The sequence below is a fragment of the Cyprinus carpio genome, chromosome A6, assembly GCF_018340385.1.
Source record: "Cyprinus carpio isolate SPL01 chromosome A6, ASM1834038v1, whole genome shotgun sequence".
Taxonomy (NCBI): Eukaryota; Metazoa; Chordata; class Actinopteri; order Cypriniformes; family Cyprinidae; genus Cyprinus; species Cyprinus carpio.
This window is the reverse complement of record NC_056577.1, coordinates 14,930,526-14,955,343: the sequence shown is the minus strand read 5'-3', so window position 1 is coordinate 14,955,343 and position 24,818 is coordinate 14,930,526. Positions and strand designations below refer to the sequence as shown.

At 40.0% G+C, this 24,818-nt stretch overlaps 1 protein-coding gene across 1 annotated transcript in view; it reads left to right on the top strand.

Moving 5' to 3' along the window:
• The first annotated feature begins 3,852 nt into the window (after positions 1-3,852).
• Positions 3,853-24,818, top strand: part of LOC122145297 (ubiquitin carboxyl-terminal hydrolase 43-like) — a 64,856-nt gene continuing 43,890 nt past the window's right edge. Inside the window, exons 1-2 of the mRNA XM_042758158.1 lie at positions 3,853-4,865; positions 15,179-15,328. Of these exons, the coding sequence (XP_042614092.1) occupies positions 4,272-4,865; positions 15,179-15,328 (744 nt within the window). The 5' untranslated portion in view covers positions 3,853-4,271. The remainder of the gene's footprint in view (positions 4,866-15,178; positions 15,329-24,818) is intronic.

Below are 24,818 nucleotides of genomic sequence, written 5' to 3'. Positions count from 1 at the left end.
TTCTTATGTTGCACTATAACAAATTACATCTTGATATTTCTGTTGCGATTACATCAGTTCTTTGATGTTATGACCTGAGTGCATGCTGAGAATTTACATTGTTTTTTCTTCATTATTTGAATTGTTGGATCTTGGATTTTTATTTTATATAATTAACATGATTATTTATTTATTTATTATACCACCATTAAAACTAAGATCTGGACAAGAATAGGACTTTTGAAATGCAGTCTTTACCATGGAACAGATTGGCTACTGGGAGGTTTTAGATGGTTCTGCAGTCAGAGAACTCGAGGGCTCCTTGTCTGGAACTATAAATGGCATGCACATTTCTGAAGACGGAAAATATTTTGTGACTGGTAGGTACCTTTAGCATCTTTTCACATACAGTGAAGTCATTCTTCTGTCATATGGCAGATGTAACAGAAACAACAGGTGGCACAATAAACAGTATAAACAGAAGTATTTATAACAGTGCTGAAAAGTATCATTCGCGAAACAGTTGGATAAATGTCTGCTCACCAGGTCTAAATAAACGCTTGCAGAATTCAAACTGATCCCAGCAGTTATTTTTAAATGAGTTTCACAGTTTGAGTTGATGAGGTGCTAAGCTAACATTTCTGATTTTAGTGCATATTCATGTCGCTTTCTGCACTTATAATCAGGGCCATCGCTAGGATTTCTGGGCCCTGTGCACTGAATTTGCTATGAGGTCCCCTCAGAATCATGTTCGGGTGGGTAGTAAAGTTTTTTTTTTTTTACTCTGTACTGTTTTTAACACCTGGACTGGGGTTAAAATTTGTCCCTGGACAAATCGAGCCCATCCGGCCCACAAATTCCCCCTTGAATGTTTTGATGGGTCATAGGCCCTTAAATTGAAGTAAATAAATTACAGGACAGAAACAAATACTGATAGATATTACTGAATTCAAGACAAATGCAACAAACTTAATAATGCATTTTTGTCACATATAAAAGCACTTGACAGTAAAGCGTTGATTTTGAGCTAGACTGCTGGAAACTTACTGCTAATAAATTTTGTCACCATTTCCTCACCCTCATGTCGTTCCAAATACCTTTTAAAGATTTTTTTTTAGCATGTTATCAAACCATTTTTGGTTACCCTTGATTTCTGGACAAAAATTCCTTCAATTTCTCAAATAATGTTCCACAGAAGAAAGAAATCCATACAGGTTTGGAATGGCATGATGCTTGAGCAAATTATGACAATTTTCATTTTTGGGTGAATCTCCCTTTTAGAAATGTATTATTTGTAAATAATAAGCACCTAATTTATGTAAGACGCTGATATTTATCTTTAATCAGGCCCTTATTGAATTAACATTTTACCTCAATTGAAATTCATTAGAACTAAACGTCTAAAAAGAAAGATGTTCTTGCTTAGAATCCAGAGTTGAGCTGACAAGTATTAGTAGGATGGTCGTCACAAGAAGTAAAACCATGGTCCTCATTACCATGGTTATATGGTTTTTAAAATAAATATAAGGAATAATAAACTATAAAATTTGTAGTAAAAATAAATAAATAAATAGATAAACATGAAGAAATTTCAAAACACATTCTATAAAATTAAAATATTCTCCAATATGTAATAACAGTAACATTTATAATAAATACATTTGTGCCCCATAAATACACCATAAATCACCATGGTGCTGAATTGACAAGCCTATTGGCGTTTTCCAATATTGTCGTGGCTATTTTCAGCCGGCATCACTACAGAACCTTTAATGTTCTCATATCACATGACTGTATAACAATTCTGTGTCACATCTGAATGGATCAAGCGACTTGTGCTGTTTATTATACTTATAAATCGTGGCAGAAGTGCGACGCACGCTCGTCAAAAACAGCGCCTAATATAGGGGAGGTCTCCCTAATTTCGGCGATTGGCCCACTAGTAGAATGGAATGTCCCGGAGCTCCCCTTGGCCAGTAGGCGATCGTGGGCCCCCCGGAACTCTGGGCCCTATGCACTCCCAGCGACACCAACAACCCCCGCCACCCCATCACCTACCCCCCAGAGACGCCCCTGCTTATAATGCTAAACATCAAATCTCTCTTTCAGGTAGAGATGACAAATTACTGAAGCTCTGACACTATTCTGATGGTATATATATATATATATATATATATATATATATATATATATATATATATATATATATATATATATATATATATATAACCCAGAAAAGACAAATGGTTACCTTCCAATTCTTTTTCTTGCAAATAATTGTATTGAGAATTAGGTTATGAATTCTTGCGAGATTTAAAGGTACTATTAAACAGTCCAATTCCGGTCATTTCATTGAAATAAAGCAGCCTGGAGCCCCAGTTTCTGAGGACTTTTTGTGAACTGCGCTGTCAGCTAATACTGTATATCACCTGAGAAACTCCAGAGAGCTGGCGGGGGAGGTTTGGAGAAATACAGCACGGTGTGTGAACCCTGCATCTGAATGTGCCTGTCCCAAATTTCCTCTCACCTCAGAGGAACAGACTCAATAATGAATATCTTAACCCCTAACAGTAAGGATATTCGGCCACATATATTTTCAGAAAAGTGGTTGCTCTGCTTATTTTATTTGGTATGGCCTACACCAAAGATGACAAAGATCAGACAATTCAATGACCTTGTTGTTGTTGATTTAAAGACATACAGTAACAAAGTCAGTGGGCTATCCATTCCAAATTGATCTCAGTAGTCATACAAACTGTATTTACCTGTCTTGAAGGTAAGGTGTGTGCTAAAAAAGATACCTATCAGAGGATAAACCTGCACAGGGTGTCTGATAAGAGAAGGAACATGGAAGAGAGTGTCAATAAATAAATGTTGGTATTATACAGGCTAAACAAAGTCTGTAAAATTTTGTGCTGAGTTTACTTTTTATTGTTTATCTGGTCTCATTCTTCCTTGCTTAATAGGTGCAATGGGTCTACAGTTGAAAATACATAAATATGATTCTAGACATGAATATGAATCATGGACCAACTTTTAAAAGAAAGCACACAAGGCAATAGGGGGCCCCTAATGCTTTGCAAAAAGACACACCACAGTGGTGGCATAATTGTTTATGAACCTCAGAATATTTATCATACAATCTACGCTTTCACTAGCTCCTCAAGGAAACCCTAAAAAATAAAAACATAAAAAGTTGCTGAAAAGATGAATTAAAATAAGAAACATTTGGATTTTTATTTGTTTTAGCATATTTTTATGGCATGTCTTTAAATCATTTGAAGTTATCTTCAAGTCGAATAAGTGGCACTGAGCCAATAATTTGGAAGTACAAGGATATATATATATATATATATATCTATATATATATATATATATATATATATATATATATATATATATATATATATATATATATATATGAATGATCCTCAGAATATTTAACATCATCTGCATTTACACATATTCTGAACATAGAAGAAATATTCTGAAATTAATGTAAATATTCCGGTTTAGACAGACTCATTTGTATAAGTGACATAAACTAAATATTGTATATTATCACATTCCTGTGTGATATAATCGTTCGAAAGAGCGAGTTTATTCAGATTATGTGGTTATACTGTATGTTTACAGGAATATTCCAATAGCTTGTGCCATATAACATCTTTTAAAGAAGGCTTTATCTGAATGAGGACATTAATTAGATACATAAAATATGCAATGTCTGTTTGTGTTTAGAGGGAAAATATTGGTGACCAGCGTGGCAATGAAGCAGGTGAATAGCTACACGTGTAGATAAACTTCCGTTTGTGGACTATTCATTTCCATTTGCATTTCTCCCAATACATGTTCAAAGTAAACCAGGCTAATAAGATTCATTGTGGGAGGGCAGAAAGCCGTGTTTGTACCATTCAGACACATATTCTCCAACCAGAAGCCAGAGAAAGAGGGAGTAATGGTCATCCACACACAAGTACGCGTATAGATGTGGTGTAAAGAACAAGAGTTGTGTCTGAGGCATGGAGTTAAGACTAGTGTAATTCCAGGTGCGTGTAAGAGCGTCATGGATAAAGCGAAACTAGCTCAGCTGAGATCAGCGATAGGGAATGTCGGGGACGCGTTAGTCATCACGAGCCTCGGCGCCGACACCGGTGCCTTTACATTCTGTTTTTCGTCGTCGTGATGATTTAGTGATGTAGATTTTCGAGACGCACAGGCGGGAGCGCCGTGTCTTCACACCATAGTGCACTTGTTTCTCGTGTCGGTTTGGGTGAAACAACAGACTGAACATGGATACGCCGAGGGAAACCAGGAAACAAACAATCAAAGCCAAATCAGCCAAGCGCAAGAATAAGACGCACAAGTCCCGAAAGCTATTCAGAAGGAAATCGTTAAAATCGCTTGGAAATTTTATGAGCAGGATTGTCAAAACTTTGGGCACTTTGGCACACTTGGGGGACGCAGACCAGCCGGACGCGGCGGCGGAGGATGATGATGGTGGGTTTGGAGACACTCTGAGCGCCCACAACTCTGGGAATTACAGAGAAAACTCGGCGAGGAAGACCGCTGCGCCCTCATCTTCATATGGATCTGTCAAAGAAAGACTGTCCTGGTGCTACGGCGAGAAAACTCCGGGAGTTCAGGGTCTGAAGAATCACGGAAACACCTGTTTCATGAACGCCGTGGTGCAGTGCTTGAGTAACACTGAACTTCTGGCAGAGTATTTGGGTCTGGAGCAGTATAAATGTGAATTAAATGAGCGGAGGATCAACGGGATGATGAAGAATGAGGAGGTCAGAGGGGAGGTGACAGAGAAGCTGGCATCGCTAGTTAGGGCGCTCTGGACGCTCGATTACACGCCTCAGCTGTCGGTGGAATTTAAGGTGAGTTTCGATTTGATCAATTTACAGAACACGAACACAAAGAACATTTTTTTCAGTATAGAGTGGAATCGTTTTATTTGACTTAAACTATAGCTAAGATCAACAGGTAGATCTGACAGAAAGGTTCAGGCAGATTTAGAGAATCAGATAAAAGATTATGTTAAACGATTCGAGTCAAATGAGCTATATCGCTATTTTGACTCGGATCTTAATGAATCCGGTTCTTAAAATCTGTCTTAACGATCCGTTCATTGATTGAACTGAATTGTTCCCGAGTCAGGGCGTACTGAACCTATGAAGCGTTCGGTCATGTCCAATTCACTCTGATGTGAGTTCACTGGCTGGCTATCTAGCACAGCGACGGAAATAACTAGACTTCCTCATCACTAATTCAAAAGTCTGCAGTCCAGTAGGCTATTTGGTGGAAGTGGGAGGGGCTTAGAGTAGGCGGGGACAGGTGAATCACCTGTCTACAATTCGACCAACTGGTTTTGCAAGATTGCAGAATGTTTTTAATTGTCAAAAGGAGTTATGTTAGAAAAACAGTAGGCTACTTTGTTTTTATTCTTTTTTTCTTTGTCTGTATGCAACATGAAAATCTGTTTGCATTATTGTGAAATGACACTTTTAAGCATTATGCATTTAAAACCAGTCAGATTAACAGTATAAAAATTCTGTCATCCACTAATAACAGTCATAGATTGCTCACAGCTATTTAGTTGTGTGCATATGCCTTGAAGGAACAGTATCTACAGTCTTGTAACTCAATGCTTGTGCAAAGAGAGAGTGAGAGAGAGAGAGCGAGCGCACTGCACATTAGTCCACTTTCCTAACAGACTTTGCCCCTGGTGTTCCCATTCATTCAGATCTACCCTGTACACTGTGGACAGTTTCAGCTGTCTATAGACCTCATTAGCTTACATTATCTAACGTATCAAAAAAAAAATAACCTCTTTTAAAATCATGCCTATCCCAGATTTTCACTGTATATAAGATGCATGTGTCATGCATTCCTCTTAACTTCTCAACAACACCTTTTTCAATTTGAATATATATTATAACCAATATAATTTTAGTTCCTCTGTCATAATAAATAGCACTTCCATATAGGTAGATACAGATTACATTACGATATAACATAATATTAATAGTTGTATAAGTATTAATCAAATTCAGTGTTTGTCTTGTTTACAGGGTCTGGTATTGAATACAGTAAAAACATGAAACTAGAGGCCACAGTGGATATTTAGTCTCTGAGGTGAGGTGATAAATGATGAGGGCATCGCTGATGGTCAGGGGAAAGGGAATAATACAGTGTCTGGAGATCAGCAGAAATGAATGACTGTCCTCCATATGGAGAAACAAGACAGACTTGATGACTTCTATCTGTCTCTTTGTTTTCCTGCTCTCTAGTTTTCCTTCCTGTCTGCCTCTAAATCAGGGGTGTCAATCTCAACACCCTCTCATGGCAATTTGTAACTTTTCGGCATTTTGGGGAATGGATGGCTAATTAGTATGAATTTGTACATCTCATTCATATGTTTTTGTACGATCTGATTTCACCCCACTGGCAGTTTAGGACTGGACCTTCATGCTTATTATTTTTCTGTACACATTTTTTCGAAAACATTGAGACATTGATCTCTTGCAAATAAAAAAAAGCTTTATGCTTTATGAAAAATATTGTGTTAAATCAAATGGAAACTTACATATTACATATAGGGCCTACATACCAAATTTGCAACTAACCTTACTTTTTAGTATTAAAAATACTATTAATCACTCAAAAAATTGTACAGCTTTTTACTTGAGTCATATTTGTATATAATCGGTCCACCATATTGCTGTTAGCAACAAATTGGAAAAACTAAGTGGAAAAAATGAAATGACTGGCTCTGGGACAGTTGCATGATGGGTGTTATTAAAATAATTAAAATAATCTGTCCTGATGTACTGTAAGTCAAATTTAACACGTTGAATATTTCATACTGAGAAACAATATGGATGACATATTTTTGCTTTCTTTTCACCATTTTTTACTTTAAATTTTTACCCTCAAATCATCCTACAGGTCAGATTGGATTCCCCAGTGAGCCCTATTCAGCCCACTGGCTATGTCTTTGACACCTCTGGTCTAAATGGAAAAAGCTAGTTGATTCAAAAATGAAAACAAGAATGTAGTAAAGGCACATTCCTGTCTGGTAAGCTTAAGAATAGGAGAGAAACTCTGCTAGCAATGCTGAAGCTGAGGTTATGTAATGCCGTCATTCATCATGTTGCTTAGTGAATTGGCAATGGAACTAAGACAGGTCATATTAACCTGCTAGACTTGTTTGTCATTCTTGTGTAAGAGAAGGGAGAGGTTTGTCCTCGGAAGGAAGTGAATGGAGACCAGTAATTTATGTCTAAACTAATTCTCACACAAATGATATTAGCTGCTGTTTGACCTTTGAAACTTACAATTTACAGGGTTTCAACGTCTCTAAGCTGTTAAAGGGATAGTTCACCCAAATATTAAAATTATGTCATTAATGACTCACCCTCATGTCGTTCCAAACCCGTAAGACCTACGTTCATCTTCGGAAAACACAGTTTAAGATATTTTAGATTTAGTCCGAGAGCTTTCAGTCCCTCCATTGAGAATGTATGTACGGTATACTGTCCACGTCCAGAAAGGTAATAAAAACATCATCAAAGGTAGTCCATGTGACATCAGAGGGTCCGTTAGAATTTTTTGAAGCATCGAAAATACATTTTGGTCCAAAAATAGCAAAAACTACGACTTTATTCAGCGTTCTCTTCTCTTCCGTGTCTGTTATGAGCGCGTTCACAATACTGCAGTTTAGTGATATCCGGTTGTAACCGGATCTTCTTGAACCAGTTCACCAAATCGAACTGAATCGTTTGAAACGGTTCGCGTCTCCAATAAGCATTAATCCACAAATGACTTAAGCTGTTAACTTTTTTAATGTGGCTGACACTCCCTCTGAGTTCAAAATAAAACCAATATCCCGGAGTAATTCATTTACTCAAACAGTACACTGACTGAACTGCTTGTGAAGAGAGAACTGAAGATGCCGAGCCAGATAACGAACAAAACATTGACTCGTTCTCGAGTCAAGAACCGGTTTGCATAGGTTTTCGGATCACTAGTAGTGATGGGAAGTTCTGTTCTTTTCCGCGAACCGGTTCTTTCGGACAGTTCGATTCAATAAACTGGTTGAAGAAAACGGTTCACCTTTTGCGCTCAACGTAATGACTTTGTTGGTGATTGCCCTTGATTCAAGCCTTCGGTTTACCCCGCGCTCATAACATTAGTAATCAGTTCAGAATCAATCATCAAAAGAACCAGTTCGGTTCAGACGCGCTGTGTGTCAGTCTGAATCACGCATGCGCAGTATCATCAGCTCCTCGGTTCTCGAATCGGACGCGTCCGACAGAAACGGTTCTTGACTCAAGAATGAGTCAATCATTCGTTCGTTATCTGGCTCGGCTTGGTGTTCATCTTCAGTTCTCTCTTCACAGCAGTTCAGTCAGTGTACTGTTTGAGTAAATGGATTACTCCGGGATATTGGTTTATTTGAACTCAGAGGGAGTGTCAGCCACATTAAAAAAGTTAACAGCTTAAGTCATTTGTGGATTAATGCTTATTGGAGACGCGAACCGTTTCAAACGATTCAGTTCGATTTGGTGAACTGGTTCAAGAAGATCCGGTTACAACGAGTGATTCGACGCGAACCGTTTCAAACGATTCAGTTCGATTTGGTGAACTGGTTCAAGAAGATCCGGTTACATCGAGGTGATTCGTTCGCGAACCGGATATCACTAAACTGGAGTGTTGTGAACGCGCTCATAACAGACACGGAAGAGAAGAGAACGCTGAATAAAGTCGTAGTTTTTGCTATTTTTTGGACCAAAATGTATTTTCGATGCTTCAAAAAATTCTAACGGACCCTCTGATGTCACATGGACTACTTTGATGATGTTTTTGTTACCTTTCTGGACGTGGACAGTATACTTTACATACATTCTCAATGGAGGGACTGAAAGCTCTCGGACTAAATCTAAAATATCTTAAACTGTGTTCCGAAGATGAACGGAGGTCTTACGGGTTTGGAACGACATGAGGGTGAGTCATTAATGACATAATTTTAATATTTGGGTGAACTAACCCTTTAAGTTTAGCAACTTATTTGATGTTCAAACAGTCTGTTGCAGTATGAAAGGGTTAATTGTTGATCCATCAATTGCTTGTAACTAGTTGTGAGGAAGAAAGTCAAACTTAGTCAGTTAAATTTAAATCTGTTAAGAGATGAGTTTCAACTGAACTCAGTTTTCTAAATATCCTTATCTCCCAGGGTACATCTCTTACACCTGTTAACCTACAGTGGCTGTTTATACATGTAAAATAAAATACAGCCTGATGTTCCTGTTGTTGTTAGCATTTCAGCTCAGTAGAATTACTAGCCTGCAGTCATGGTCAAACAATCATTCAGAGATGTAAATGTCATAAAGCTGCAGTATAAGGACATCTCTGGAACTTTGGACTTGTTTTACTCATGTAGACATCATTTGAATTGATAAAGGGTACCTACAGTACCTGTGCTGCAGGTGAGCTGTTGAGACTGAAATAACATCAAGTATGAAACACTGTGAATGCCCTTAAAGGAAAAGTACACCCAAAAAAGGAAAATTCTGTTGTCTTTTACTCACCCTCATGTCATTCCCAACTTGTATGACTGACCTTCTTCTGTGGATAATTTAAGAAATATCTCAGTGTTGTCCATACAGTGGTAGTCAATGGTAACCAAAACGGTTTGGCTAACAACATTCTTCAAAATATTGTCTTTTGTGTTCTGAAAAGGAAATAAATGCATACAGGTCTGGAACAACATAAGGGTGAGTAAATAATGACAAAATGTTCATTTTTTCTCTTTAAGTCATTGAGTTGAACTTGAGAACCAGAACAGGCAGATTTGTAAATGAATCATTCAGAGCAGTTATAACTTCACTGAAATGATTCATATTGGAAGAATGACTTGTTCATGAATCGGACAACACTGTACTTCTCTTAATTACAGCTGGTTTCTTACACGAGGTTTTGTATGACTTTGGAAGACTTAGAATATTTTTTACTTGCACAAGTTGCATGAACCACTTTTATGGTAATTCCCAGTCATTATAATTGCACTACAAAAAAGAGCAACCATCTTTAAAGCTTGACATGAAGGTGAATAAATGAATACTGAATTTTCATTTTGGGTGCACTATTCTTTTGATACAGTTGAGCAAGCATCATAACAGTGATAAATGTTGTTCATTTTGTAAATAATTTTGAACCGGTTAATGTAATACTGAAACCATATGAAACGACAAATAAATATTTCCTTTAAGGAGTGAAAAATGCAATATTTGAGGATTTTTTGTTTTTCTTAAGATAAGAAATCCGCAAAATGAGGTTCCATTAGAGTAGCATTGCAGAATTTATATTACTGAGCAACCCATATATTTCTGCTAGTATTATAATCTGATTATGACGTTATGTTAATGTGCTCAGATTTCTTTTCATAAGTTTAACCTGTTCTTGTTCAAAAGTCACCCATGACATTTTGTAAATGTTAGTTTTTAGGCCTCAATTCATTGACTACAAAATCAAGTTTAAACTGTGACTTTTTAAAGGTGGAAGATTTCTATTCAAGTTAATTTATGGAGTCATAATAAGGTGAAAAGGTTTTTCTTTTGGAGCTTAAAATATCGCTTTTTAGCACTAACAGTACCTGTAACCAAACTGCAAATTAATAATACCTCACCTGTATGTTTTCAGAATATTGGAGATATATTATTAATACAAGAGTTAAGAGCTGTTTACAACAAAAATATAAGTTGTGTATATTAATACATTAATTTATTATATATTATAATAAATATATTGTGACTGTAAGAATCTGTTTACACCTGGTATAAGATGTGTTTACGATCACAAGTGGATGACACTAAATACAGGTGTAAACACATTGTTAAAAAAAGTTTTGAGCTTGTCCACTTTCGACGATTTTCAGAGGTAGCTGAAGACACATTCAGTTGGGATTGGTTTTGTAATGTAGACACTTGTGGTTGAATGTGTTTAAATGGCGACAAAAGGCCTACTTGCTGCCCATTGAACAGATGAGCATTCTGGGACGTGTTTTAAAAAAGTTAACAATTGTATCGTTTCCATTTGTTTTCTTTCCTGCTCACTCGTAAACAGTGCAATGGCTTCATTCAGTCATTTTTATGTGCTTCACTCTACACTTCTGCGGAAAGAGTTAAGAGGGAAGAGTTCTAGATGAAATCCGAACACAAGTGGTTTAAAACACATGTAAAGATCTGGGTTTAACAGTACTGCATCTTGGTTGACCACTTACAATCTGATCACTGAAAACGCATCAAACAGGGCCTAAGATAACTATAAATAACTATATTAGCAGTAACATCAACACATGATAATGTTATTTTTATTATTATGCAGTTATGTCATCTGCCACTAGAGTGGATTTTGATTGACTGTCTGTTTTTATTTTTATTTTTTTTTGATGTGGATGTTCTTTTTTTTGTTTACATCAAAAGATCTTAAAAAAAAAGTGAAACATCTAAAAAAGTGATTCCCTCATTATCATTCCTAGTGGTGTCGTTATTGTTATAGTTGTGGTGGTAGCGTCTTATTTTCATAAAGTTAGAACAACTTTTACAGCTTTATAGTTATCAATGCTATTGTCCTTGGTGTGAATGGGCCTTTAGCTCTGGTCCTTGAATCCAGGGTGGTCTGGGGCTATAAAGTGGCCCTGGGCTTTCTGGCACAAAGCGGCTCACCACACCTGGTCCGCAATACACCACACCATAAACACACCAGCTCATTATGCAAAGAGCAATTTTAACACCACTAACATAAAAATGTAACATAGTACAGAAATATAAATACTTTCTATTTTTTTTTTTTTGTCTTGAAATGCTTATCATTGACATTAATGAATGACTGGCATGGAATTTGTCTTTCTTGGTCTATATCGCAAATAGTAAATACTTTTGAAGAATTTTTACACAGCTCTTTTACTTAGAGGGACAGTTTATTATTACTAAAGTCCAATACCTACCACTAGACAGTGACCATGTGCTGATTCTGAATGCGTCTCTCACAGACTGGCAAAGGAGTTTATTTTTAAAGGCTTGTGCACTCAACTGTTTGCGAAATTGAGCTTTGTGCTTGCATATCATACCTCTCTCATTCGGCACAAATCCAAATATTCCATAATATTTCCATATTTGCGATGTAACGTATCTGAATGCTAAACTATTATCTATTATGTAAATTATAGGCTTTGTACTTCAGTTCCAATGGTGACACAGAGGCGGGCACGCTGATATTTATTTTACTGTATTTTATTTTGATAAAGTAGGCCTACCAACTGCACTGTCCAGTTAACAATGCTGAAACTGATGTGTTCTGTGTGTGTGTGTATGTGAGCACCAGCACGATCACTTCAACTGTTTCCTAAATCAACTTTAAACACTTATTGTCTTATTAATAATGCATCACTTTATAAAGGTCTGCTTTTATTTGTGTACACTCACAATGAAAACAAAACATTTTTCTTTTGTAAAATAAAGAAAACAAATAGGATGTCGCTTTCTGCCATTTGAGTTTTCTTTCTGTGAACAAATTAAACCTGTCACAAAAATGAACTGAAACTCAGCATATATAGGCTACGTTATGTCACAGTTTTTTTCCCCTTGTTTATCTGTAAACTAAATTAAATTTATTTCAAGAATTTATTCCTTGTATGTATATATGTACTGCAGATTATATATATATTTAACATAATGTAATAATATTTAGTATTTTCACATCTAGGTGGATTTTTTTTTTTAATTTGTACTACTGTCTGTTCAAAATAAATAAGAAACAGAGCATAGTAGATTTTTATTTTTATTTTATTTTTTCATTGTACCGAAATCGTATCGAAACCGTGACCCCCGAACCGAGGTAAATACCGAACCGTCATACAATTGTATGATTTTAATGAGAAAACCACCTAACAAGTCAGCGTTTTTAAATCTGAATTATCGCTGTACATTTTTTACAATGCAAACAGGAATTTCCCCCTACTTATTAAAAAGCTACGTTCATTACAGTAGCAAACATCATGAACATGATAAACATCAGACGGACACGACCTCAACATATATATAACAAATGACAAAGTGCTCATTCTGAAATCTAAAGAAAGATTTATACTTTGTATACACACATACCTTTATTCGCCTTGTACAGTTCAGAGCAGCAGCAGACACACCCACCCAAACGATTTAAATATATCGCTTATCCTGCCCAAAAAGACCGTAAACACTGCAGATACATCTGAAGTAAACATTAATTTACATACACATAACATAAAAACTAATCCCTTTTGATGATTTGCTTCAAATCGGGTGAAATCGGGTTTGCATGTGACTCAATGGTGCTCTCTGCCGGCAGGGATTAGTAAGATGGCGGATCGAACACTTCCGGTGACTTCACTGCCTGTATGCAGTTTAGAATGCGATGAGCGATCCAGTCATATGTAGATCAGTGGTTCAATCCCTACTACCAAAATATCAGTCCATATAGCAATGCTCTGCTTTGGTCAGAAAGTCTTAGAATGTAGTGCTGAATGTGGACTATTTTTATGATGCCTTTCTATTGGTCTTATATTTGTCCTTTTGCAGGAGCTTGAAATCTCCTGTCATTTTATTGAGCTCCAATTGTGGAAAAAGAGTATAATAATTCTTAAGATGATGAAAAATACAGTGAAAAGTAATATAAGCTGCAGAGCTTGAGCTCTTGAAGCACCGCCCTCTTCTCCACAAGCACCTGCTCATTTGCATTTAACGTGAAAGACAAAAACAGCGCATTTTGGCTCATACCCTAAAAGTGGCAATTTTAACAAGCTATAAAAAATGATCTGTAAGGTATTTTAAGATAAAACTTCACACACACCCTGGGGACATCAGAGACTTGTTTTACATCTTGTAAAAAGGGCCATAATAGGTCCCCTTTAATGCAACCTTGTTGAATAAATGTATCAATTTATATTTTTTTAAATCTTAAATCACATTTTCTACAAAAAAAAAAAAAAAAAAAAAAAACATGTAGGAGGAATTTTTTTAAGGTTTGTTATTATTAGGAATTTTTTTTTGGGAGAGAATATGAGTATTTTTGTGTTTTTTGAGGGGTATTGTGTCACTGAAGACTGGAGAACATTGACATTTATGCATTTAGCAGACACTTACAGTGCATTCAGGCTATACATTTGTTTTTGTTTTTTTGTTTCTTTTACCAGTATGTGTGTTCCCTGGGAATTGAACCCATGACCTTTTGTGCTTCTAACGCAATGCTCTACCACTAAGCCACAGGAACCGCTAACAGCTATTTTATTTGTATTCATCAAATAATCCTGAAAAAGTTAAAGTATCTTAGTTTCCAGAAAAAAAAAAAAAAAAACTGAACTTAAATAATTATACACATAATGAAACATTATAAAATAATAAGCACAGATAATAACTGATAATAATTAAGCAGCAAATCAGCATATTAGAATGATTTCTGAAGGATGATCAACTGAAGACTGGAGTATACTGAAAATTCAGCTTTGATCACAGAAATAAATTACATTTTAGAATATCTTAAACATTGTGGGAAATAATGTAAATGGCATTAAAATCAGAGTAGTTTGACCTGTTGGCAAATATTGCTGAATTGTTTTGTTATGTTTAGCTGCTTACATCTTACCTCAGCTCACATTCAATTGCTGCGCAGCTCAGCTTCTGTGAACAGTAAATCCCGCCTTTTTTGATTTGATTGATTTACTTATTTCAAACATTTTGACACTGACAAGCGCTTTTGAACTTCTGCACTGAGCCAGAGCACGCTAAATTAATTTGAATGTTTGACTCAAGTGGGTCATGCGGGTCATTCGTCTGGGCCGATGGAAGGATATAGGCTATGTACATTTACTATCATTCATTCTTTATATATATAGTGTACAGTGTACAGTGCACAGTGGCTCACCGGGAAAACTCCCGGTGCTCCAGATGGCTAGTCCGCCACTGCTTGATTCTTATTGGTTGAGTGTTCCAAAAGTAGATTATGGCAGAATATCAGAACTGTGATTCGGCCGCGATATCTGGTAATGTGAGGAGAAAAACAATATTTGTATGATTGAAGTTTTCATGCGAGATGTTTTAAAACTGTATCCAGATCAACATCTATCTGACACAATGTCCCACTCCTTCCCTAGAGTGTTGTGTCCAAGTATGGCTCTCAGTTCAAGGGGAATGCTCAACATGATGCTTTGGAGTTCCTTCTGTGGCTCCTGGACCATGTGCATGAGGATGCCAGCCTCTCCACCAACAACAACCATAGCAGCAAAACCAAATCGTCCAGCAAGGTAACACAGCTTCAGTCCTTCTAAACACTCTTCAAATTTTTTTTCAAAGTCAACTAATGGTTGGGACAATGCAGTGACCGGAAACACCTACAGCCATACACAGTGAGCTTTAGTGTTCAAACTGTCTAACAGCCATACAATATAGTATGTGGGAAAACAGTAAGGCAACAGATGTGTCTAAATGTCTAAATTAACAGTAATTATAAACAGTAGGCAAAAAGTACCCGGATGACCTACTACTTCCCCTGAGATTCTAGAGTGCACATTCAATCAATAATTTACAATTGCCACTGGAGAGGAGTTGGGAAAGCCATTTGATTAAATTCTAGTTAAGTGTGAAATAATTGCAATGCTCAGGCAAACCAGTACAGACTTGGTGTCACTATACGGTTAGAACCAATGAATGTGGTTTACAGGTTACATAGAAATAATGAAGTGTGCCAAATAGGTTGCCGTAGAAATTTAATAATTTAATGGTTGCAGACGAAAAGCTTAACTCGAGAGTCAGCGCAAATGTAATGACGTGAAATAAAATGTCATCATGTTTTAAAGGAAAGTGGCTTAATTAAGTGGTGGAAATAGCAGATGATGGGCACAGAATGATAACAAAACTCCTGAGACATTTACAGTCACAAACAGGTTTAGTAGTGTGCAAACTCTACTACATGGGGATGTTTTAGATAACTGTAAAATAATTCACGTTCACGTTTTTTGAAAATATTATGTTATGTTTTTTATTTTATGTTGTGGGATCCCTGCTCCATGTCTCTATTGCTATATTATATTATATTATATTATATTATATTATATTATATTATATTATTTATATTATATTATATTATATTATATTATATTATATTATATTATATTATATTATATTAAAGAATTGAACTCCCCTGCATGAGATTCATTTCTTGGTATCACAGCACTGTGAGAAAAACATTCTCAGGTAACCTAAAATGTGCCTCATTTAGTTACATCAATGGTCAAATCAAATATAAATAGCACATCAATCAATAAATAGCAAAATCAAAATAAATACAGTTAAAAGTTTAACACTTTTTTTTGTGTGTGCTGTACAGGTCTGATATAAAGAATATTTTTGCCCAGGTGTCCGAATGTCCACCCAAAAGGGAATTTTTTTGCTCAGCAAGAAAAAAATTAGAGGGAACATTGGTCACAGAATAAGTATCACACCAAATGTAAGTTCCTGTTTGACAGCATGCGATTAGAAATTTGACAAAGCAATAAGAAAATATCTATATAAGCTAGTCAATTGCATTGCATGACTAATCTTGTTGTCATGATCCATCCCTAATTAGGAGATGAGTGTTTTTCTCAGCACACAATATTAAATGTATTAAAATACCTTTTTGTTCAAGTTAAAGCTGGAGTATTCAGTTTCTGCACCACTAGTGTGACGGGACTACAAAAATAAAGAATGTGCTTCACACTTCCCTAATTCAAACATAATTTTTTTTTTTTAAAGTTTAGATTACCTGTCAAGAATAAATTCTGCAAATTCATCATATCAATTAAAATCGATAGGTTACTTAACATAAACCCAGGTTCTTTGAAAACAGAGTGACTTGTTTCAATATGGGGAATGACTTTGTGTGTGACCAACTGCAGAAGCCCTTATGACACCACATCTGTCTCTGACAGACAAGTCGACCTGTGACCAGGCTCCGCCCCACCTGTATCAGCCATGTCCCCCCCCCTCCAAAGTCATTATTTCCACCCATACTGTGCAAGGAGGGAAGTGCTGGTAAAACACCTCACTCTGTTATCAAAGAACCCGGGTTTACGTTACGTAACGCATTGTTCATCTAACTCCGCTCTGTGTTTCACTATGGGAGATATAGACCACTCCTGGATTTCACACATATCACTGATATCACCCATAATAATTAAATGGGCACAGACCTACCAGCTCCCAGCACTGCATGTGCTAAGGATGGCACAGACACGTCCCGTCTATAGGTATGTACAAAGGTATGTGGTGTAGCCCAACTTGCTGCTGAACGAACATCTTGAACAGAAACTCCCCTTAATAAGACCCACTATGTAGCCATACCCTTTGTGGAGTGGGCTCTCAAGCACTTAGGCGGTTAAAGACCCTTGCAAACATAAGCTAAAGATATATCCTCTATGATCCAGTGACACAGCCGTTGACAAGACAACAGCTTCTCTTTGTGAGGAGTAGCCCAAGACACAAACAGCTGGTCATGAGTCCTGAAAGTCCATGAGCCCATTATGGACATAATAAATTCAACTTCTGCTCCCCCAGAGAAGATTCAGTAGATAGGCACTGATATGCTGAGTCAACTACTTTAGGCACAAAAGCAGGGTTAGGATGAAAGGAAACCTTAATGAGCCCTGGAATGAACTGCAAACAAGACGGGCTAACAGACAAAGCTTGGAAGTCACTCACATGCTTGGCTGTTACTAAAGCTATGAGCAGCACCGTCTTAAGAGAGAGATACTTAAGCCCACTTCCTTCTAAAGGTTCAAAAGGGTGTTGAGAAAGGGCTTCTAGGATGATGGATAAATCCCATAAAGGAACCATCTGTCCCATAAAGACACCGACTGTTTATGGCATACCCCTTTCATAAAACAACTTATTAAAGTGTGCTGACCTGCTTATTTTTCGCCAAAACCTACATGACAAACTGAAATAGCTGCTAAATACATCTTTATAGTGGAGAAAGCCTTTCCCTTATCTGGAAGATCTTGGAGAAAGCATAAAATGTCCCTCACTGAGCACTGAAAAGTGAGCAAGTAGAGGAGGGTTTTGCACTCTGTATAGTATGTATGACCGATGAAGGCAGACATGCCGCATTCAAATTCCATCTCTCATGGGCCAAGCCCAGTCTGTTTCACTAAAACATGCTGACCTTTGATGAAGCTCAGAAAATATTTAAATCGCAAGCCACACTGCTAGCAACTCTAAATGATTTTTATGTTTGTAAAACAGCTGCAGAGGCTACACACCGTTCACAGCTCTGCCCATTAGAGTCACTCCCCAGTAAACTTGCTGCGAAAGTCAGTGTTGACTGTGTTACATGGTTATGTCACTTGCCCACCGCAGCACCGTCCGCCACTTTCATTTAGATTTTTTATAGCCTAGTAATAAAAATCATTTAGTTCAGTTATCGAACAGACGCTACAATTAAAGATTAAGATTTAGTTTCGAAATAAAATGCAAAAGTGCCTGTTTGGCAATATTTAGGATTTTGTAAACTGCACACAGGCATTTATAAGCTATTCGAAAGCGAAGGAAAGTGAGGAAAAGAGGGAAAACTCCAACGAATCCCACCCCTCAGTGTTACCGGTATTACTGGTGTTGTCACATGTTGATTAACATGTGGGGAAATTTCCTCACCGTCACAGCCCTACTCCCCAGCCCTTTAAGGACATGTCAGTTCTTCTAGTAACTCTTGATGACACGAGAGCACAGATGTAACTGCACAATCCAGAGCCGAAAATCCCTCATTTTGAGCAGCCCCAAATGTACTACAGAAATCACTGAAGTCATAAGACCCAACATTCGTAAGCACATTCTGTATGGAACCACTTTCCCCATCTGAAAGTGGGCGAGACAGTCTCCCCTCTGTCAGTGTAAGTCGATAAGAGAGACGGTCTATGCTGAGCCCTTAGATATTCTGTTTGTTGAGAGGGCTCCAAACAGCTCTTTATCATGTTTATCTTGAACCCCAAGTTGCTGAGATGATTTAACACCATCTCTGCATCTTTCACTGCTTGCTCTCTTGACAACTAGCATATCAGATAATCATCTATGTAAGACAATATTCTCATTCCCTTGTTCCTTAATGGGAACAGGGCTGCTTCCACACATTTGGTAAAAACCCTTAGGGCTAAAGTTAGCTCGAATGTAATAGTTTGAAACTCGCAAGTTGTGCTCTGTATGCAATCTGAGGATTTTTCTGTAAGAGGAGTAAATGTATATGTGAAAATATGCATCTGACAAATCGATTTTCACAAACCAATTGTTCGGACGAATTGATCAACAAAGCACTTTGTGTGTCAGCATTTTGAACGAATACTTTCATAGGTGCTTGTTCAACACACAAGGTCCAACACTGGACAAAGGGCTGTACCCCCTTTCTTTGGAATTACAAAATAATGGGAATAAAAGCCCATTTAAAAACACAGTGTGAGTGCTTCTTGACAGAAGGGCCAGGGAATAACTGCGTGTCAGGTCGCACGCTGCTTCTTCCTCTCCTTGGGGCGGTGCAGACTGTTTTTAGCCATCATGGGTGGAAACAAATGCATTCCCCAAGGTCCAGCGCCATCCAGGTGTAGTCACTGGCCAGCTTGTTGCCCGCTGTGAGCAAGTCTTAGAGCCCTAGTGCCCACTAGTGGAGGCATATCCGGAGATTCAGCTTCCATCATGTCCGTCCAGCTCGTACTAGCTCGCGTGAGATAGTCAGTTGCCACAGATTGTCTTCAGACAGGCATGGATCCTGCTTGTTAGCCACCGCCAGTCTCAGCCTCCTTTTCAGGATTTTCACCAGCAATGACGCACAGTGAACGCATGTTTGTGGGACCGCAAGCAACGTTTCAGCGTGCTTCAGACCCATACACACAATGCACCTGGGGTGAGGGTCCCTGCCCAAGATTGTAGCTCCACAAGAGGTTGGACATGGGTCGGATGCAAACTCCTTGATCTTTGATTCATTCCCTTTGAGGGGGGTGATGACCATAGACATAATGGCTGAGAAGTGATGCAAACCTTACACGTTAGCCTGTTGGTCTAAGGTAATTAAACCTTCCGAAGGCTCACCTTGACACTTAAAGCCTTAAGTTGACTTCCTCGTGTTGATATCACCTACCGCTGTAATTTAAAACACAATAGGCTGATTAGAATAGCTCTCCTTGACACGGACACTATTGGAATTTTTAAGGATGTCACTCAACAATATCCAGTCCAACTGCCCTCGCGTTCAGCGACTGATTCCAATGACGGCCCACAGGTTGAACAGTTTAGCGAAATCACCACAGTAAGGGTGTGCTGAGAGAGCTTGCACCAGTCTCCCACAGGAAGAAAGCACAAATGACTTTAGCAGGGGTCGACCTGGCTGATATAGGTGGGGCAGAGCCTGGTCACAGGTCGACTTGTCTGTCAGAGACAGATGTGGTGTCATAAGAGCTTCCTCAGTTTAAAAAAATATTTTATTTATTTATTTTTGGTTAGAATTTTGTTAACCTAAAATGCTTATTTGTGCACTTATTTGTGAATTTATAGGATGGATTTACAGGCATTTTAAAACTGATTTAGTTTCCACTTCATGTTACTGCACACAATGTGTTACATATGATGCTCCCCACATACTTGTACTGTCTTATCAATGGAAGAAGAATGACTAGACATGCAGTTACATTCAAACTGCCAGTCTTCTCTTGTGTGTCTCTTTACATGCTGTTTCTACTGATTCTGAGGCCTCAAACTTCATTAAGCTAATGATTAGGAAGTTCCAGCCTAAGATGTGACTTCCCCCTGTGTATGATACATTGGCTGACTAGTTTTCCCGTTTCATTTGTTAACTTTTGTGCTAGAGAGAGGGTGTAGGAGTGGAAAATGAGTGGGTGGATTGGTGTGGGGGTGTTGTGAAAGTGTTGTAATGTTCTGTATATTTCACTGAGACCTTATTGTAAGTGTTTATTCTCGTTAGAAATCAATGAGGAATTGGAACGCGTGGAATGTGCTTATTAAAAATTCACTGGGGTGTTTAAAAGAAGGTGCAGGTTTGATAATCACGTATTCACCTTCTCAGAGTTTAGAGGCTGTTAGAGCGCAGTAGATTGTACGGGGACTGGGTGTCAGACAGCAGCAGGTCAACTGAAGTCTGTGTTTTGGCAGTGAACACACTTCAGCCTTTGTCTGCTGTAGTGGTAGCGAATGAAGACGCCAAGCCTGCATGGTAATGTGGCGGCTCCATCAAGAGACATTTTTAGACTTATCACAGAATGGGTTCGTATCTCTGGCCCCTTACATCACACTCTGATCTCATCCAAAAGACATGGTTATTAACAGCTAAATGGCATCTAGACACTTTCTAAAACCGTTACTGCTTATAATTTGACATTTGAGTTCTAGACTCTCTTTTAAAGCAAATAAATAAATTAATTAAACATTTAAATTTTTGCTCATGGATGTATTGCAAGTGAGCAGTGCAACATGAAGTGAATTTAGCACCAGTTTTTATTACTGATAGACATAATTTACATGCCTCTGATTAATGATTGTTTATACACACAATGAACATGTCAAAATGTTAAACTAGTGCAAACGTTTCATCTGAGCAGAAGCAGACATTTAAAAAATACTGCAAGTAACGTTTTTCATGGATTGTTAATCATGACAGCTGCAATCTTGATTTGTTTGAACATATTTCATGCTTTATTGTGCATCAGTCAATTCCAATTAGTTCCAGTTTGTGTTAAACCAGTACTAACCATCAATAGACTCTTGACTGTTTAATTGTTTGTTTTAATTGTTTGTAATGCATCATAACACAAACATAAATTATGTGACTACTACCATTCAGTGCTGTTTTTAAAACTAAAACTAAAGCTATTATAATCAGTTTCATTAAAAAAAAGTTAGATAAAACTAAATCTGAATATAACATAAATCTATAATATAAATATTAAATATTTTGTTTTAGAACACATTTGGAATTTGAATATTCCTTTGCATTTTTCTTTTTATATTGTGGCGAGGTGAGGAACTACACGACAACCGATAGACAGAGAAAATCCCCGAAGGGTGGATTTATTGACAACTTTGTGCTCTGAGTGAAGACCGTGCTCTCCGTAGTGCTCCAACTCCCTCGTGCTCTCTGTGCCTTGAGTGGTGGATCCCGTGCGGTGCTCTCCTGGTTGGGGCTGACGGTCACACGCTGCTCTCTATGACAGAGGAGGAAAGAGTTAGGGTCTGTGTCGGGAGACATTGCTCACCATACTGCTCTCCTCCCCGGCTGAAGTAGACGCCTCTTCATGAGCTGCAGGTGCGGCCGCTCAGCCCGTGACGAGCTAGTGCCGGTGATTCCACTATGTTGCCAGGGCGATGCTGACGAGCGCTCGGGACACACGTCACACTCCCCCCCCCTAAGCGTCGACCTGCGCCTGCGGAACAATGGGGAGATATGGGGAGGGTGGGGAGTGGAGCCTGACAGACCTGCGAAAGCTGCCCCTATCCTGGAGAGGCCGTCCGCGTTGGCGTTGGCTGTCCCCGCCCGGTGTTGTACGGTGAAGTGGAAGTCCTGGAGCGCAAGGAACCACCGGGTCACCCTGGGATTGGTGTCCTTTGCGCGGGCCATCCACTGCAGTGGCGCATGATCTGTCAGCAGGGTGAACCGGCGGGCCAAGGAGGTAATAGCGAAGCTCCAGGACTGCCCACTTGACAGCCAACGCTTCCTTCTCCACGGCGGCATACCGTTGTTCGGTCGGGGTCAGCTTCCGGCTAATATAGATCACCGGGTGTTCCTCGCCGTCCTGGACCTGGGAGAGAACGGCTCCTAACCCGGTGTCTGAGGCGTCGGTTTGCACCAGGAAGGGGCAGTTGAAATCGGGGGCTCGCAGGACTGGCTCCGTGGTGAGGGCTGACTTCACCTGCTGGAATGCCTCTTCCGCTTCTGGACTCCAGGCTACCTTCTCGGGTTGCCCCTTCCTGGTCAGATCTGTCAGGGAAGAGGCTAAGGAGGAGAAGTTAGGGATAAAACAACGGTAGTATCCCGCCAACCCCAAAAAGGCTCGTACCTGGGTCTTGGTAGTGGGCTGCGGTGCCGAGAGGATAGCTGTCACCTTATTTTCCTGGGGCCGGATGAGGCCGCGACCCACGCAGAAGCCCAGGTACTTGGCTTCGGAGAGAGCCAGGTGACATTTCCGGGGGTTGGCGGTGAGCCCCGCCCGGCGGAGTTCCAGCAGCACCCTCCGGAGCCGCTCTAAATGCTCCCCCCAGGTCTCGGAATGGATGACCACGTCGTCGATGTAGGCCGCGGCGTAGGCCATATGGGGCCTCAGCAGGACATCCATGAGCCTCTGGAAGGTGGCGGGTGCCCCGTGCAGGCCGAAGGGAAGGACCCGGTATTGCCAGTGGCCACTGGGGGTTGTGAAGGCTGTCTTGGGCTTGGCATCCTTAGACAGAGGGACTTGCCAATAACCTTTGGTGAGGTCGAGAGTCGATATGAACCGGGCCCTTCCCAGTCTATCCAGGAGCTCATCGACTCGGGGCATGGGGTAGCCATCAAATTCAGAGACCTCATTTAGGCGGCGGAAGTCGTTGCAGAACCGGAGGGTGCTGTCGAGCTTCGGGACCATTACGATGGGGCTGGACCAGGGACTCCGCGAGGGCTCAATTACCCCCAACTTCAACATCTCCTGTACCTCTGTCTCGATTGCGTGTCGCCGAGCCTCCGGGACACGATAGGGCCGCTGCCGGACGATAACTCCTGGTGGTGTTCGGACTTCGTGCTGGATGACGGTCGTCCGCCCTGGCAGGGGGGGAGAACACATCCAAGAACTGACCGACCAGGTGCTGCAGTTCCGTCTTCTGGGCCGCGGAGAGATTGGGATCCATGTCTACAACCACGGGAGAGGTGGTGGCGAGGGCCGAGAGCTGGGGTCCGGTCCCCACCCAGCGCTTCAACAGATTTATATGATAGAGCTGCTCCTCTTTTCGGCGACCTGGTTGGCGCACTTTATAGGTGACGGGTCCTACCCGTTCGGTGACCGTGTATGGGGCCCTGCCAGCGTGCCAGGAATTTACAGGCGGAGGTGGGGACCAGAACCATGACGTAGTCTCCCGGCTGGAACTCCCGTGGTTGGGCGGCCCGATTGAAGAGGCGCTGCTGGTCTTGCTGGGCCTTGGACAGGTGCTCCCGGACCAATGGCATGACCCTGTCGATCCGCTCTCTCATGGCCTTGATGTGCTCGAGGGTGGTCTGACCTACCGCAGGCTGTTGCTCCCAGGCTTCCCGGGCGACATCTAGAAGCCCTCGGGGTTGGCGGCCGAAGAGGAGCTCGAAGGGCGTGAAGCCGGTGGAAGCCTGGGGCACCTCCCGGATCCCGAACAGCACATACGGGATCATTTGGTCCCAGTCGCGTTGGTCCTCGGCCACGACTCGTCGCAGCATTTGCTTAAGGGTCTTGTTAAACCGTTCCACGAGCCCATCAGTTTGTGGATGGTACATGCTGGTCCGGATCTGCCGGACTTTGAGGAGCTTGCAGAGGTCAGCCATGATCCGGGACATGAAAGGAGTGCCCTGGTCGGTCAAGATCTCCGCTGGTAGGCCAACCCGACTACTCAGTAGGAAGAGCTCCTGTGCGATGTTCTTTGCGGTGGCCTTGCGGAGGGGAATGGCCTCTGGGTAGCGGGTGGCATAATCCACGATAACTAGGATGTGTTCATGCCCCCGGGCGGACTTCGGCAGCGACCCCACCAGGTCCATCCCGATGCGCTCGA